Raw genomic sequence first — 17,051 nt, 5'->3', positions numbered from 1 at the left:
CCCTGATCCTACACTTGTTTATTCAGAAGTCTCATTTTAGTGGTTAAGGCACCAGGGTAGAAACCCCAAAGACAGTGAGTTCTAGTCTCGCTTTAGGTACAAAGCCAGCTGGGGGACCTTGGGCCAGTCATTCTCTCTCAGCCCTAGGAAGCAGGCAATGGCAAACCACTTCCAAAAAAATCTGGCCAAGAAAACTGCAGGGATTAGTCCAGGCAGTCATCAGGAGTCAACACTGACTTGAAGGCACCCCCCACCAAAAAAGGAGTTTAAAGGTTCATAGATGTTATTGGCTTTTTTAACACAGAAGTATCAGTCTCCTGTGGGATTGATAGTCCTGTCAGAAAAAAAAATGCCTCCTTTTTTTTCTTTCTTAATATTCAGAATTACTTCTGCTTTTTCCTTTGTGCATTCCAACAAACGTTTCTGGAAAGGTTGAGGCCAATTTGAGGTCTTCTTCCATGCCAATTACATACATCCAGCTTATAGTTCTCTGAACAAAAGGTATCAAGGTTTCCTACTTTGAGATCATGTTTTAGAGTTGAGTGAAGCCTTTTCTTTTAAGGGAAAGGTTAAATTTCTTCTAAATTCCTCTTTTTAATTCCTCATTGCTGCCTTTTCATACAGGTTTGCAGTGGGAAGGAATTACAAGCATCTACCAGTCAGGGTTGGATGGTTTGTTTTTTTGACACAAAAATATCAACCTCTTGAAAGACTGACAGTCCTATGTCCCCCCTCCCCAATCTCAGCTGGTAGGTCTACTCTGCACAGTCAGGTGTCTGGTTTCCCAGTTCAAACCAAAATGACTGGGTGGGCAGTGACAAGTCAGGGAGGAGGCATGCTAGCAGCAAACTGAAATGGTCAGTAGGAGTTGGGCAGACCCAGCCCCTAACTACATAATCATGAACTATATTATAAATGAGGCAATCGTAGACTGGTAAGGTTTGTATTGGGAGAAGAGGGAAAACTCTACTTTAATAGCAGAACAACTAAAGACAACTTTAGCCTGTTGCCATAGCAGACTGGAGATGAGATGGAAGAAATGTCATGAGGACATATTCCTTAAGAATGGTTACTGAGGTGTATTTTTGTTGCGGGTAAATGGCATGTGATGATGAGGCCCAGGAGTGAGTCAAATGTTCATTAATGGGAGATGCCTGCTGAGAAACTGCAGGAGATCCTGGCTCTCTTCTAAAGCAGAGCTAGAAAATAACTGCTTTAGCTTTCAAAGCTAGCCAACATTGTGTGGTCACACAGGTCCAGAAATGGTTCACCTTTGTGTGGAATGCCCATACTTTGCCTTAACCAGAAAGGGAGGTTAGAATAGAAGTTTGGATAGTAACATAAAGGATCAGTAGAAGCAGCTGGACCAGAATGTGCAAGAGGCACTGGCTTTGTCTTCCGCCTCTCTACCTGTTTTCTCCTCTTGTACTGTTACCTTCAGTCTGTACTGCTTGACAGATATTGGAGCACCGGCGACCATGAAATGACTCCCGAATCATGCAAGATGGGGCTAAGCACCTGTGAGGTGGCTGTGATTGTATCCTCATTCCATCCCTACTGCATAATGGAGACCAGTACTGTCAGACTTCTGAAACTGAAATCATAGCAAATCTTAGCTGGCTACCTGAGGAGCCTCTTTGGGATTTTGGGGCCACATGTTCACAATTCTAATTGCATGGAGAGAAAACAATACATACAGAAAGCCAAAGAATGATTGAAGAACAAAGAAACCTACAACCCTATAAATGCCAGCTCAATACAGAAACTGGGCAACTAAATCAAGTTACTTATGTCACCTGGGTTAAGGTTAGGGTTAAGTGGACCGAGCAAACACAGTTGCTGGCTGTCTATATGTTGCTAATCCTATGAACAGCGGAAATGCTGGAATAGGTCTTACAGGGTCTGGAGTTGGCCTGCATCTAACAGTCTCACAATTTTAGTAATTAATGGTATGCTCTCCTTTTTAAAAGCAAAGTGGAGATGGTCTGCCAGCTGAATAAGGTACACACAGCCAGGATTTACTCGAGCTTTAACACAGAATTGGAGACAACGTGCTGTTTCCTGGTGTGTATATTCTGTCATTCATAGATTTCCAAGTCTGCATGTAACCTCTTTCTCTGAGATATACCGCAGCTCTTCAGATATTATTCATAAAATTCCCAGTTTGATCTCCATCTTTTTTTTATCCTTATCCTGCTGCCTCTTCCATCCTCAGCTCCTAATACATAGGAAGAACTGTGCTGGGTGAGACCAGGGTCCTACCTACTCCAGCAAACTTTTGGTTGCCTCTGATAAGCCCACAAGCAAGACATGAAAGTAACTGCTTTTGCTTGTTGCCCTGTCTTGCAAAAAATATTCAGAAGGAAATGGCTTCTGAGTCTGGAGGTCCCATGTCGCTGTAATGACTAGTTGCCATTGATGGACCTCACTGCGCCGCCTCTATGAATTCATTATTATCACGTGACTATGTAATGGTGGCAATCAATTTAGATGACTTTAAAAAAGAATTGGATTGCTTCTGAATCAGTTTTATTCACACAGTGGGCTTCAGTTTGTTCACTTGTTTGTTTAGCAGAGACCTGAATGATGATGAAGTAGCATCAACTCCAACACCAGTCTTTTAAGGCAGAAATACTGGCATCTTTTCTTCTACAGTTGCGACATACTTTTTGGCACCTTGAGTCAGGAGCAAGTGCACTTCACCTGATGAAAGTTGTATTTACTTGGAAGTAAGGGGGGATGCTGGCCCAACAAACCACCTTTTATTTTTCAAGCTGTAGCTTACCCCCTTCCTCTCTGTTCCTCCCCAGGCTTAATGCCAAGTCATGATTTGATGACAGCAGGTTTATTTGGGTGTTCAGTGAGAGTAGGATCTAGTGTGGAGTTGATACCCTTTGCAAACAGAGTGCCAGAAGCATTGCAATTCCTCTCTAAACAGTACAGTTGTGTTCATAAAACATGCTTAACCTGATTACTGTTTTTACCCATATTCTGGATTTGTTATCATGCAAATGAATGAACCTAGCTCATGAATCTTAAACTAATCACGAGCTAGGTTCACAAAGCACAACTGCATTTGCACAAAAATCCTGCACCAAAATTAACTCTGACCAAACCTAGCATGTTGTCTGAGTGCAACTGCTAGGTTTGTAATTGGTTTGATAAAGCAAGTTGAATGCTTAATAGGCAGCAAATAGAGAATGCAGACAGAGTGGCTGTCAGAATGCTGCACTTCAGAGTTTTCTCCGCTGCCTTCCCATCTTTTCTCAGGCTCAGTTTGCCTGTTTTTGTCCTAAAACACAGCTGCAGCACCAGACTGTCCAGGCCAACTGGCAATGGCCTTTTGAGGCTTTTCGTTGCTACTGTGCTGCTAACTAACAGATTCCACCTTGTTCCTTTCTCATAGACCTAATGTAATTTCTACTCCCTTTAATCAATGGCTTCCTGTTCACTTTAATTACCAATTACCATTTTGTAGCCAAATAAATTTTTCCTTGATTAATCTTATTTTTTATAATCAGATATTGCAAAAATATTATTTATTAATGGTGTTTTGCCTTTGCCTCTTATCCAAGCTGGGGGGGTGTCACATTGTGGGTTATAGATAGTCATATAAACACTTACTTAAAATATTTGCAAGATATAGTACGAGAACAATGTTTATATATTCCAATATAGATATCCTATCTTTCTGTACAAATAATCAAGACAACAAAACCTCATTATGTAACTATAGAAGTGTAGGTGCATGAGGTTAAGTTGCCCTTCCCCAGCCTCTAGACTGGGAATGAAGAAAGCTTCTGTCCAACAGCTCTGGAGAACACTATATTGAAGAAGGTGAAGATAACTATCAAAGCAAATTCAGCATATCTTAAAAGTTGCAATGCAGCAAGAGCCTGCAACCTTTCATTGCTGAAACTGCAAAACTCCACTTAGAGAAATAAAAATAAATTTGCAGTAGCTGTGGCTTCAAAGAGGAAGCTGGTAAGTAAAACTACTGCTGTCTGCAAAAAGCAGATTATGCTGTTTCTTTGGGTGTCAGGTTGGGTCTAGTGGCTTGGTTAAGGTGCTGGATTGGAAATGGGGAAGCCTGAGGCATGAAAGCCAGCTGGATGACCTTGGGTCAGTCATTCTCTCTCTGCCCTAGGAAGAAGGCAATAACAAACCACTTTTGAAAATGCTGTCTAGATGGCTGCATTGCCTTGTCCATGTCACCAGGAGTCAAGCCTGACTCAAAGGACAAAAAAAGGGTGGGGTGGGGTGGGGTGGGGTGGGGTGGGTGGGAATTTATAAGTGGAGGGCACAGCTTCACAGAAGACCCAAAGGCAATTAAATCGGGGTTTGTGGCAGGCAAGATGATTTGTATTGGCACAAAGATCTTTTTTCATTTCATGAAAGAATCAACTAAGGAGGAAAAGCTATTGGTAGCATTACAGTTTCTCCTTCTGGATAGTATCCTATTATAGCATAGCCAGACTTCTGTGCATGTGATTTTTACAGGGCATCTGCATGTGATCAAAATGTTATTCTGGGTGTTTCCCATGCTGCTACTTTTTTCAAATCACAAAGAATCTATTAAAGCATTGGAACAGTGTAGGCAGATTCTTTTAGCACTGCTCTTCTATCATTGCCAAAAAGTATGCTTTTAATGGGCACCATGACATATTAGAGAGCAAGCCCATCACACAGCACAATATCCAGATTTTTTTTTCTGTTCATTTTAATTGACTATACCATCTCCCCACCCCTTTCTGATCCTTCAGATTGGTACTTTTAAGGGCTTCTGTTGTTTTCTGATCATCAGAAAAATACTCATTTCTTTTTAAGATTTATAAAGCCCTTACTTCAAAGGCTCTAGCACATTGCTTGATTTTTGGAAATAATGAGTGATAAAACACTATGTTTTGTTTTTGAAAATAACACAAATAATAACACTGAGAATCAATACTTCTTTAAACACTTTTAAATATATTTTTTAAAGTTAATGATATCATGCTCAACCAGATGTATAACAGTGCATTTAAGAATGCTTAAAATATACTGTCTTACTGCTCTTTAGATTGGCAGCAACCTAATAGCTGTAGGTTATTTTTTTCATTCATATTTTATAAAAAAATGTTTTTGTGTGTACATGCAATAAATTATACCAATACGGTAACACAAATCTGTTAAAATAGATTATTAAATATAGTATGTGAACTGAGCCTTCACAACCTACACAGTTTTGTAACTTCCCCAAGTATGGATAGAACATACTGGGATTGTATGTATACTGATTAAAGTGTGGAAAATTGATTGCAATTTCACATAGAGCTTACAGTGAATTGAACTGCTGGTTTGGAAGCACCCAAGTAAAATTTAGCAAAGCAATCTGGGCACCATTGGATGGGGAAATGTGTATGTGTAAGGTGATACAAAGAATGAGGGTATAGCTGTATAACTGAATATTGACAAATTGATCTGGAAGATGCTAACAACAGTAGCAGTAATGGTATTCATCAGTTGATCTCCAGCCTTCTGTAATCACCTCTGAAAGGCCTAATACTAGGACATGGAAGAGAGCACAAATTAAAAATGTTTGCTGCAGCACTAGGTTTCATGAACTTACCCTGTTGAACCCATAGCTTTTCCCTGGATAACTGAAACCTAGACAGCCCTAGTCAACTAACAGCCCTTAGGATTTTACTTTGGCCATTGTCCGTAAGTTTTCCTGATGCACATTTTTGCCTTATTTGCCATTTTGTTGCCTACTCTGGAGCAGTTGTTTAGGAATTTCACACAATGTGTTGTAGATTTATTTATTAATACCATTTCATGGGAGAGGTGAGGCCATAGAAGCCACGTGGGACTGAGGCCAAGAGCAGAGGATCTAGAGCCACCAAATGAAGCATTGCTGAAGAAATCAAGAATGGTATAAAAGAATAAAAAAGACTTAGCATGGGAACGTTATGGTTGAAGTCCAGTGAAGAGAGAGGGTATTTTATTACCTCGTTAAGTTTGCATACATGGGGACTGCCCTAATTTACCCCCACAATAACCCTGTGAGGTAGGTTGGGTTGAAACAGAGAGCTCAGCTAGTGTCTGTGATGCTTCTTTAAACAGCACAAGAGTTAAACAGTGAGAGTCACTACCACAAAACATCATGAGGACACCAATTTGTGTGGCTTTAAAAGGAGTTCAAGCTCAGCACTTCTTGTGATCTAAATGGAGCAGGCCCCTGGTGGGGCTGGTGGAAAGGAAGAAAGTGCCCGGCAGTAGGCGCACAAGCTTTTCCTCAAAGAAGAGACTGTGTTCCTTTAAAATGAAGGTTTTTTCCCAGATTTGCACAGGGGGTGCTGAGGTGCCTCCTGACTCAAGAGCTAAGTAGAATATCGTCTCTCTTTTTTTCCTGAAAGCAGGGAGAAGAAGAACCTGAGGAAAATCGGAACAAGGAGGAGAAGCCAGATCCAGGGATCCCCGTGAGGAAAGTGGGGCGGCCCGGCAGGAAACGGAAACAGCCAGTGGTGAGTGGAGGCCGCTGCATCCCCAGAGCTGCAGGCTTGGTCACCAAGGGTGTGGGTGGGAAGTTACCCTGGCAGAGGCTTTTAAATAGGAGCACCAGATCAGGAAGAGTTGGGTTGGATTCTCAGGGCTTTCTCTCGAATGCTGGAGTTCCCGAGGTCAGCAGCTTCTAAGAATAGCTCGGTGGCCTTTGTTAGAGGAGAAGGACTACAAGAAGGAAGCAACAGGTTGGGACGTTTTGTATGTTTTTGCATACACAAAAGCCACAGATCCACATGCACTCACACAAATACATGCTCTCTCTGAGAATGCCCTCTCCTGTTGTAATGCATACACCTCTTGGCTGGATATGTGTGTGGACACGCCCTTGACATCTGGCAAAGCACCCAGCTGCTCTTATTAGAAACAAAACTCGTCCAGAAGAATTGCCAATAACTATTTTGGACGTTTCAGCTATTTCTAGTAAAAGGGTTCATGTTCTTGGCTCATAAACTGATGTATCACTGACACTGGCTGAGTTTGAGAAATTTGCTGACCTAACCAATTTTCTGGTTTTGTGCAGTATGTTGAATCACAAACACGAGTTGGACAGGCACAACACAGAACCAAAACAAAACCAAGGTAAAAACTAACCAAGCTTAGTGGCCACTATGTAGGTTGTGGAGTCTATAGTTGGTTTGAAATAAATTGGTTTGAAATAAGAATGCGTGTATGCATATCTGTGTGCACACATACTTCTCAAACTGTTGTCCAGTGGTTGGTTCCCTGCATAAGTTGGAGATTAGGGGAGTAGAATTTCAACATATCTGAATGTCAGGTTGGGTAAAGTGATGAAATCTGCCCAGATGTTGAAACTTCTTTAGATGCCCCTTTGAGATTAGGATGGTATCTGTCAGAGCTGCTACTTCTGTTGAAAACTGGGATAGAACCTTCTCTACTGATAGGCTGTGTTTACCAGAACATGCGTAACTAGGATAGTTAAACTAAGGGCTGCATGAGCGTTGGACTAGAGGATTTATAAGGTTATTTCCAACCAAATGATTCTATAATTTGCACAACATGCTAAGCTTGATTAGCTTAACCTTGGTTATCCTAGCCTTAGTTAGGTTGTATATATATGCATGTGTATAGGAGAGTACTGTGCTGTAGCATACTGTTTGAACCCTTCTCATATGTTTGCTTTATAGTTCACTGTGTTGTTAAAGCCAGGAATGGGTTAATATTGTAACCAGCCTCAGCATGTTGTGTGAACACACCATCTAAGTTCCCCCACTCTCCAGAGCGTTCACCTCACATGAACCTAATTTAGCTGTCAGTGCCCAGTCAAGCCAATTTTATTCCTTCCTACATTACATTTTTAATGTGATTGATTTTTGCTGCTGCTTGTAAGGTTTATATTGGATCTTCTGCTGGTTTTATGTCCTCTTCTATTTATAACTTTATTATGTATATTGATTTATTGTACTCAGGAGGCATAAATGTAGCCCTTGATGAGGTATATTTCCACCTTCTCATATGTCTCTTGTGACCTGATCCATGGAGTGATTGATTATTGCCTCCTCAACTGATCAGAGCTTTCTGGTTCAGATGATAAGCAGTAACATATAGAAAAAGACTTTGTTGGACTGTACCTTTCAGGATCAAGCACTGAAAGAATTGCAAGCAAAACACTCTTGACTGCATTCTCCCTTAATGCAGTTGCTGAATTAATCCATTTTTGCAATACACTAGACCATAAACTAACCAAATAGGCTAAGTTTACCACCATGCTAAGCCACAATTCCTCCAGTTAAAACAAGTTAAGCTTTTCATGTGTGCAAATGCAGCTGTTTAGATCTTTAACTGACCCTGAAGGGTATAGTGCTATCACTGGAGGGGGGATACTTGTGCTGCAGGAGTGCCTGCCGCCTGCCTCCCCCAATTGCCTGCTATTGCATCTCCAAATATTCCTTCTTTCCTCATCCTCCCATGAACCTAGACTGAAGAAGAATCAAGTGATCCCGGTCTCTCAAGCAAGCAAACTAAACTTCATGGTGGTAAAGAACGTGGTATACTACAGGAGGAAGCAAAAAGGCAGGCGGGCAGGCTGGTGTTTTCCTTTTGTCTAATGTGGGAGAGAATTCCATCCTGACCTCGGAAGCAGAGTTGGCAGAATCTCATCTTTGAGGTTTCTAATGTTTTTATGCTCTGCATGGGATTTCCTTCCCACCTCTGGTTCGAGAGCTACTGATCCAGCTGGGAGCTGCGCAGGTTTGTTTCCCAGCAGGCTGCTTTGCCAATTGGGCCGTGGGAATCGCTCGCCCTCTTAACTGTGGGCTCTCTACAGACTCCTTCACTTTGCTCTAGTTCTCTGCCTTGCGAAGCTGCAACCTGATCTCTGGCACTGCTGCCTGGGCCAGGGAAGGAAGCTGGCCACCAGCCACATGCTGGGCCACTCAGAGAAGAGCTGCTGCTGCTATGTTGCTGGCAGCTTCCCAAAATAGGATTAGCCTGGGCGGGGAGATTGCTGTGGCCATGGCAGGGAGGAAAGCGAGGTTGCTACAAGGCTTGGAAAGGACAAGGAGGAGAGCTGAATGACAGCCAGACTGCTGTCTCCCTGCCGCCAGAGGCAGAGAGTGGAATGGTTGCAGCTGCTTGGTTGGATCCCAAACTGTATTTAAAGGGCCAGCATGAAAATGTTGTGGGAGGCCAAGTGTGGGGCAGGTGCAGTATCTGGGGTTGGCCTGCACCATTTCACATTCTTACGCAGAACCATACAAAGATACAAAGGGTGGGTGAAGGGAAGTGTTGTGATTGATACACAACCTGATGCTTCTGACACAGAATCCAGCATTCTGATGTTCCACATTTTCACTTTTCAAAAATCTGGCTTCTAACACTCCCACAGAACCAGTTTGTCGTAGTGGTTATGGCATCAGGCTAGAAACCGGGAGACTGTGAGTTCTAGTCCTGCCTTAGGCACGAAGCCAGCTGGGTGACCTTGGGCCAGTCACTCCCTCTCAGCCCTAGGAAGGAGGCAATGGCAAACTTCTGAAAAACCCTGCCAAGAAAACTGCAGGGACTAGTCCAGGCAGTCTCCAGGAATCAATGTTGACCTGAATGGACCAAAAGAACCCACCCCCCAGAAGAGATTCCACAGCATGACAGCAATATCTATGCTGATCACCATAGCAATGGGGGGCACCTATTGTTTGGGAATGTTGTTAATAAAATAAGAAAATTCAATTAATAGTTAAGAAAATCACATGTGTTGCTAGAAACTAATGCTGTGTGAGAGTGGGAATTTATTGGCCAGATAAAATTATTTAAGTGTTGGGGTGAGTGGGGAGATTGCAGCTGCCAGGAGTTCAGAAGGATAGGTGAAGAATATTTACCCTGGGGACAAGATGAGATTGCCTCCCCTCTCATTGTCTCCAAACAGAACTTGGAGGAATCTGGAAGCGTGATACCATGATTTGCAGATGTTTTTCTGGCAGCCAGTGATGTGCTGAAGAGGGAGGGCAGCAAAGCCAAAGGAATCAGCTAGTCACCTTCTTTACCATGCAATTCATATGTGTAATCAAAGCAGCTCTGTTTGGTGGTGGCTTGGAATAGATATAGTAGGTGGGATAGGGACCATAATGGGGGCAGCAAATTTCATACCAGTATAGTTTTCTGCTGACTCAAGGATGGGTGGAGAGCACTTTTAATTTAACAGTTCTAACCTTGGCTCAGCTTTCTCTGTCCAGCAGAGACAGGGACGTCAGCTGTCTCTTTAGGCTGGCAGGCAAACAGTACTTGAAAAATTGGCAGTAGAGCTAATTCTAGTAGCTGCTTAAGATCTTTTGAGCTTGAGGATAAGGCACTTTCTACAGCTTCAACATGAACACTGGAAATGGCCTTTTCATTGCCTTTTCTTGTTGCCCTTATGTTGGCTAACTTCCTGCTCTACCACTCCAAACCTTAGACAGCTTCTTGGCCTGCTAAGTCTCAGTCACTTGATCTTGCATATACTACTCAAACAAAAAGTGGAGATGGTAGCAACCAAAGTAACACAGAGAATGCCTAGGCTACAGTTTGTAAAAATTCATGTGGCCTATCCACCACTACCACCCCTAGACGGAGCTGGACTATTGCAAAACCAGAGACCCTCTGATGTCTCTGTGGTACTAGGATTATTTGGAAAAAATGTCAGTTAAGTCAGTCAGTTGATATTGCATTCACCTGGCCTTGAACTGCCCACTTTTCAGCTATGCAAGAATGTGGGCTGCGAAATTTCTATGGATACTTCCTTGAGATCATTTTTAGTAGGTTTTCAGTATTGTGCCCTTCCATTTGCAAATGGAGGTGACATTGACCTACTTTACAGTTGTAAAGATTGTAGAAAGATGGCAGGGGTTTGCTCCTATTAATAACAAGTGCCTCTGCTTCATTATTTGAGTAATGTGTAGGGATAATAGTTGAAGTCTGTCCCTGTTCCTAAGACAGAAGTGGTTGGGCACTTTACCCCATCTGGGCCTGAACAATTTATGACATACCAGACCAAACAGACTCCAAGAAAGTTGTTTTGTGGTATCTTGGGGTTCCCCTGCTACCATGATACCCATCATTTTTGAAGTTGCAGACCAGTTGTCCCCCCAAAAAGAAGAGTTTATTGCACCTCAAAGGGTACACTTGTGCTTAGCCAAGGAACTGTGTTCACCTTGTTGTATCACATGCTATGCAGGCCAAGCCTTTTCCATTCAAAAAGACTGAGGACAGTCTAATAAAAAGACAGGAAAATTTTATCTAATTGTAATTTCAAAGCAAGCAGATCAGTCATGCAAGGAGGGCAGAATGTGTTGACTTTATCCAAGATCAAGTCTAAATTCTCATAAATGACAGCCACATATAGTCCACTGACTTCACAAGCATGGACCAATGTGTTTCTCTCACTCTGGTCATTTGCAGACAAGAAGTGTTATATCAGGTTTTTAAAGTTTTATCTAGTGGCTCATAGGAAGGCAGCTTTAGAGCTGAATTTCAGCCTACCTGCATTTATTGAGTCAGCATGAATCAATCTGTGCTTTCTGAAATTTATTTTAGTCCTTACTCTATTCATCACCTGCAGAATTGTACACATAGGAATGATTCCCTCCCCTCTCAGTCAACTTAGGTTTAACTTCTCTTCTCTGTTTGAAAATGCCTCTTTGGTCAGTGTTAAAAAATATGCCCCCCACATCCATCTTTTCTTTTCCATGACCTAAGGTATCTGTTGGGATAATTTGGTTTCACATCTTGTGGCTAACTTCACAAACATGCTAAACCTGGGTTAACAAAACAAATTGCTCTGTTCATTTAAGCTGCTATGCCTAAGCAAATAAAATCATGGCAATAACAATGGCCAGATTCCCATAACACACTGAACCACGACATAGCCTATTTTAGTTTATTACTGTCACATATTGGGTGAAATGAGTGGCCTCAGTTCAAATTCTTGGTGCTTTTGTGATTCACAGTTCATTGCTTATAAAATAGGAACAGTATCATAATGTTGTGGATTTTAAGCTCATCCACAACTAAAGTTGAGCTTTGCTTTGGCAATTATCTGTGCTGCTACCCATGGATGGCAGTTTTGAAGCTCCTCCGGGGCCTGCGTGTTCGTTTCAGTTTCTAAGGAAATGTGTCTTTGAGAAGGAGGGGGCCAGTTCCTCTGCAGAGCAGAACAGGAAACCTGCACTGCCAGGAGCTGGTGTGGACAGGTGGTGCACAGAACCTTTTCCTTCTGACTGGAGGGAGAAACCCCAAGGGCTGCTGCCGGGTAAGACACATAGACAGTCTTCTTGAGCTTGTGGAGGCTTCGTTCTCAGATCCAGTAAGGCTCACTAGCAAGATTTTAAAAGATCAGAGGGAAACAACTCGACCACATTCATTTGTCACGAGGGCAAAGCACAAAGCGTTATTAATTAAATATATACCTTGCCTTTCATTCAGGAGCTCCAGATAGCAAACAAGCCCCTCTCCTCCTGTTTTCCCCATAACAGTAATGTGAGGTAGGTTGAGTTGAAAGAATGACTGGCCAAAAGTCACCCGTGTATTCTCATGCCTGATGGTGGACTAGAACCTGGGACTCCCAGCTTTTTGTCCAACACCTTAGTCTATGCTGGTTCTCCTGGGCCTCGTATAGTTGCATTGTGTTGGGAGAAGCAAGATTTCTGGGTGCAGTCAGAATAGCATCACTGAAAAAACACTGCTATTGCTGTTAAGTAGTAATAGGGACCATCACTGGACATGGAGCTGTCACCATGGCTGTACAAATTGCTTGTGAAACATGGTCTGCTCCTTGGGTATAGTTCTAGAACTGCCCCTCTGCTAGATCCGTGTGAGAACCTGATAGACCCATTTGGGCCTCCATGTGTACCTAACAATAATCAAATATGGGTCCATCTTCCCTATGGCTATTCTTTCATTTTGTGGGTAAAAGCTGACTTGCATAGGTGGGTCACGTTCCTATCCTTAGCAAGCATGTTGGTCTCCTCACAAATTGTACCACAGCCGGAATTAGAGTAGAAGGCAGACATTTGCAGCCTGGCTGTTGTTACTTGTTTTGATAGGAAGCAGCTATCCAGAGGTTCAGAAAGAGAGGAGAGAAGAGGAATATTTTTAAGCATCCTCTGTTGCTACCTGAGACCTTCTAAACTGATAAGCCTTCATGGATTGATTTGGGACATTATTGAGCTATGCCCTACCCCCTTCCCCCACTCCCAGACTCAGTTCCCAGTCTTTTACAGAATGGACGCTAGTGTTCTGCACACAGTTTTGACTCAAATTTAATGGAAAACTATTTTGCTGGGTCAGATGGTTGACCACATCTGCCATCACATTCTTTTTCCATTGGATGCCAGTCAGGACACGCATTTTGCCTGTGATCACAAGGTGTGGTGGTTAAGCAAATCCTAGTTTCTACGGGAGTGGGTGCTGATAGATAATCTTTGCTGCAACTCTTCAAGGAAGTTTGGTAGCCTTCGTGCTTGTCAACAGGTGCTTCAATTTATCCTGGATCACTACCAGGTTGAAACTGATGGAATGGTAGGATGCTGTTCTCTCCTTCAGATATTGCCACTCAAGGCACAGAGAGTCCAGTGGCTAGTGTGAAGGCAGGCTGCCAGTTCTGTCTCTGCCATGGACTTGCTTGTTGGCTACTGTGAACCCAAAATGCTGGACTGGGTATACACTTGAAGCCCTTTATGACTGTGTATCAGCTTTTCTCTGCATTGTTTTCCCTTCCTGTAAAACGAATAGGTGATATACGTAGATGGGAACAGTTGCTGTCAGGCAGTTTGCAGGCTATTCAGTGATCATAATATCCAAAAACCTTTTGCTGTCTCCTTTTCTCCCTAAGCCACCATACTTGGAGAGAGACCTACATTTCTCTCTAGCAGAATATGCTTTTTTAGGCCTTAGTTTTACTTCTGTTTATCTCATTAGAGAGATGGGGAGAACAGGGGAAATCCCCTTGCAAGGTCTCTGTGTAAGCTGTGGTGCAGTGGTGTTGTGTAGTTGCCATTAATAGGTGCACATTGGGAATTCACCTCCTCAGTCTCCACTAGTTCGTCCACATTAATATGTTTAAACACCTGTAGTGTAATTATTGCTTCTTAATATTCAGACTTAGCATTGTTCCCCCCCCCCCAAAAAAAAGGTAGGATAAGATTGATTAAAGAGATTTTAGCATAGCCTTGATGCAATGCCCATGGAGGTGACTGAGGCTCAGTCTGGCCTGGTTATCTGGGATAAGTTGGATCCTGTTGGTCCTGATGAAGTGGACAGGGTTCTTGGAAGTGTTTGGTCAGTCACCTGTGTTGGACCCAAGTTCCTCCTGGTTAGCTAAGGCTTCCTTGGAAATGACATGTGGTTGGATCCTGGCAGTTGTGGATTCATCCTTGAGAAAGGGGTGGTGGTCCCACCACTGCTTATAAAGTCAGTGGTTACCCCCTTCTCAATAAGCCATTGCTCAGTCCAACCATTTTGGATAACTTTCATCTCATATCCGTTGGTTGCACAGCAGCCTCAGAGAATCGTGTAGGAAGCAAATTATTTGGTTCCTTTTCAGTTCAGAACAGCCTTTCTCAATCTTTTGACCCTGGAGGAACCCTTGAAATATTTTTCAGGCCTCGGGAAGCCCTGCACATTGAAGCTCAAATATAGGCCAGAAGTTACAAAATTATTTTATTTGTTTAAGGGGTAGGCCTGTATATATGCATTCACAGTGTTCTTAAACTAAAAATAAAGAATGAAACTTACCTCTGTGAAGTTGCCCAAATTTGACATAATTTTTAAAGTAAATCATGATCTCCCAGGGAACTCCTAGTGACCTCTTGCGGTACCCTAAGGTTCCATGGAACCCTGGTTGAGAAACCCTGTGGTAGAGGTTCTTTCTCAGTGTCTGGAGGCTTGGGGATTGGGTCTGGATGGGAAAGAACAGGCTTCAGTTCAATCCTGGCAAGACTGTCTGTGGGTTTTAGGATCCCCTGGATCCAGGGTCTTTTCATCTTTGGTTCTGGAGAGGGTTGCACCAGGGTGCAACTTGTGGGTCCTCCTGGACTCACGGTTCCTATTCAAAGAGCAAATAGCTATGGCCAGGAGGGATTTTGCACAATTTTTTTTTGTGCACCAATTGTACCCTTTTGTGGACCGGAGGCACTGCTTACAGTCACTTATGCCCTAGTCACCTCCCAAGTGGAATACTGCAACACCCTTTACATGGGGTTGCCCTTGAAGATCACCGAGAAGCTGCAGCTGGTCCAGAATGCAGCAGTACAGGGGGTTACAGGCACACTTGGTACACCCATGTTACACTTCTGCTCTGTGAGGTGCAGTGGCTCTTAGTGTGCTTCTGGGTGGAATTCAAGGTGCTGGTTGTCACCTATAGAGCCCTTCATGGCATGGGACTGGGTTATTTGTAGGACTGCTTCTCCCTGATTGTTTTTATCCATCCCACTAGATCCAACAAGAAGGGCACACTCCAGGTCCCTTCAGTTAAAGACTGTTAACCTACGGGACTTCAGAAGTGTGCCTTTTCTCTTGCACCGACTTCCCTCTGGAACATCATACCCCCTGAGATTAGATTGGTCCCAACCTGGTCGGCCTTTCGTAAAGCATTGAAGACCTGGATGTGCACCAGGGTCTGGGGGTCAGGAGACTAGATGGCCTGTTCAGAGGTCTTTGTTGATTGTTTTGTCTGGCTTTAGGGTTAGAGTTTATCCTCAGTGATCATTGTAGTTTTTTAACCCTTTGTTAATATTGTTTTAACATATTGTTAGCTGCCCATAGTTGCATTGATTAAATGAACAAACAAACAAATGTGATGCAAAGTTAGAGATTATTATGGGCTCTCTGAAAACACCGATTAAATGGAAAAATACATACATACATACATGTGACGTAAAGTTAGAGATTATTATGGGCTCTCTGAAAGCCCAGGTTGTTTTCTTTGCTCTCAAAATGATAAGAATTTGTGAATAAGTTATTTGAAACTCTTCATCCTCGTATCAGAAAAAATGGTACCAGCCATGCCAAACCTTTTGTCTGTTGAACCACCTCTCTTTTGCCGGTAGGTCTGTGTAGATGGGCAGATGTTACTTAGTGAGTTCATTGGTTGGCACCTGTTAAGAGTTTACCACTTTTTATGTTGTTAGAACATGGACCAGAGTAGCTGTTACCCAAGGAACTTCTTTCAGTCCTTGCTGAAAGTCATAGGCTTGTCCTATGTGGGGCGAACATGCTGCATATTCTGGACATCTCCTTCCCATTATGCTAAAGTTAAGATAGCAATTGGTTTTGAACAACAGGGGAAGGAGATGGGGGCAGCACAAATTCAAAAGCATGGATGTTATTTGGAGATACTGGAAGCTTGCCCAAGCGATAAAGAAGACCTTCTTCTTACAGTGTCACAGAATTACAGAATTTGGCCCTTTCCCCACTTGCACCAAACCATAGCATGAGCAAGTCCCTGTAACTTCTTTTTTCTACTCTGTCCTCATGATGTTGTCTTCCTCTTATCCTTAACCCATACCTGAGGCAGCTTAAAGTTGTCCTTAGTTTGTCTGCTGTTAAAGTACACTTTCCCCTTTAAGCAGGCATCAAGCTATGGCAATTTTGCCTTGGTTGTTGACTGAAGTACTTTCCTAGCTATTTGGTCAGTATCACAGACAAATAACACCTACCAAGGGGTGAGATCAGCCTGGTACTTATTGCCTGCTTTAGACTATGGGACTGTCCCCTCCCTCTGGCCTTGTGCACTGTTTTCCAAGACCGTTCTGCATTGGGAAATGGGAGAAGCCAATTATTTCAACTCTGACTTCCCCCTGTATCCACAAGAATGCTGAGCTGATCCTCAGCATGAAGGCTTAACAGCCTAAACAGCCATTAGACCAGTGGTGGTATGAGGGCAGTATGCTTGTGCCTGTGTCATCATGGTGAAGTGGGAGAGACAGCTGCTCTCTACTGTTTCATGGTGCACTCTCTCTGCAACTCAGCTAATGTTAAGGTTGCTTTTGAACATGCCTTAGCACTCTTCTCCTGCATATCTT

General features: G+C 43.0%; 1 protein-coding gene across 9 annotated transcripts in view; it reads left to right on the top strand.

Annotated features, from left to right (window-relative positions):
• Positions 1-17,051, top strand: part of DNMT3A (DNA methyltransferase 3 alpha) — a 118,231-nt gene that overhangs the window by 27,800 nt on the left and 73,380 nt on the right. For 6 of the 9 annotated variants that reach the window (XR_010067712.1, XM_063300086.1, XM_063300081.1 and 3 more), the window contains one exon: positions 6,396-6,503. Coding sequence is in view for 7 of the 9 variants with exons in the window: in XM_063300086.1 (XP_063156156.1) it covers positions 6,396-6,503 (108 nt within the window). In the remaining 2 variants the exon portion in view is untranslated. Of the gene's footprint in view, positions 1-6,395; positions 6,504-17,051 lie in introns of those variants that run through there. The other 3 variants (XM_063300092.1, XM_063300075.1, XM_063300102.1) reach the window with 2 other exon arrangements.

This window comes from Candoia aspera, chromosome 1, assembly GCF_035149785.1.
Source record: "Candoia aspera isolate rCanAsp1 chromosome 1, rCanAsp1.hap2, whole genome shotgun sequence".
NCBI classification, from domain to species: Eukaryota; Metazoa; Chordata; class Lepidosauria; order Squamata; family Boidae; genus Candoia; species Candoia aspera.
Note: the sequence above shows the minus strand (reverse complement) of the source record. Positions and strands in the feature narration are given on the sequence as shown.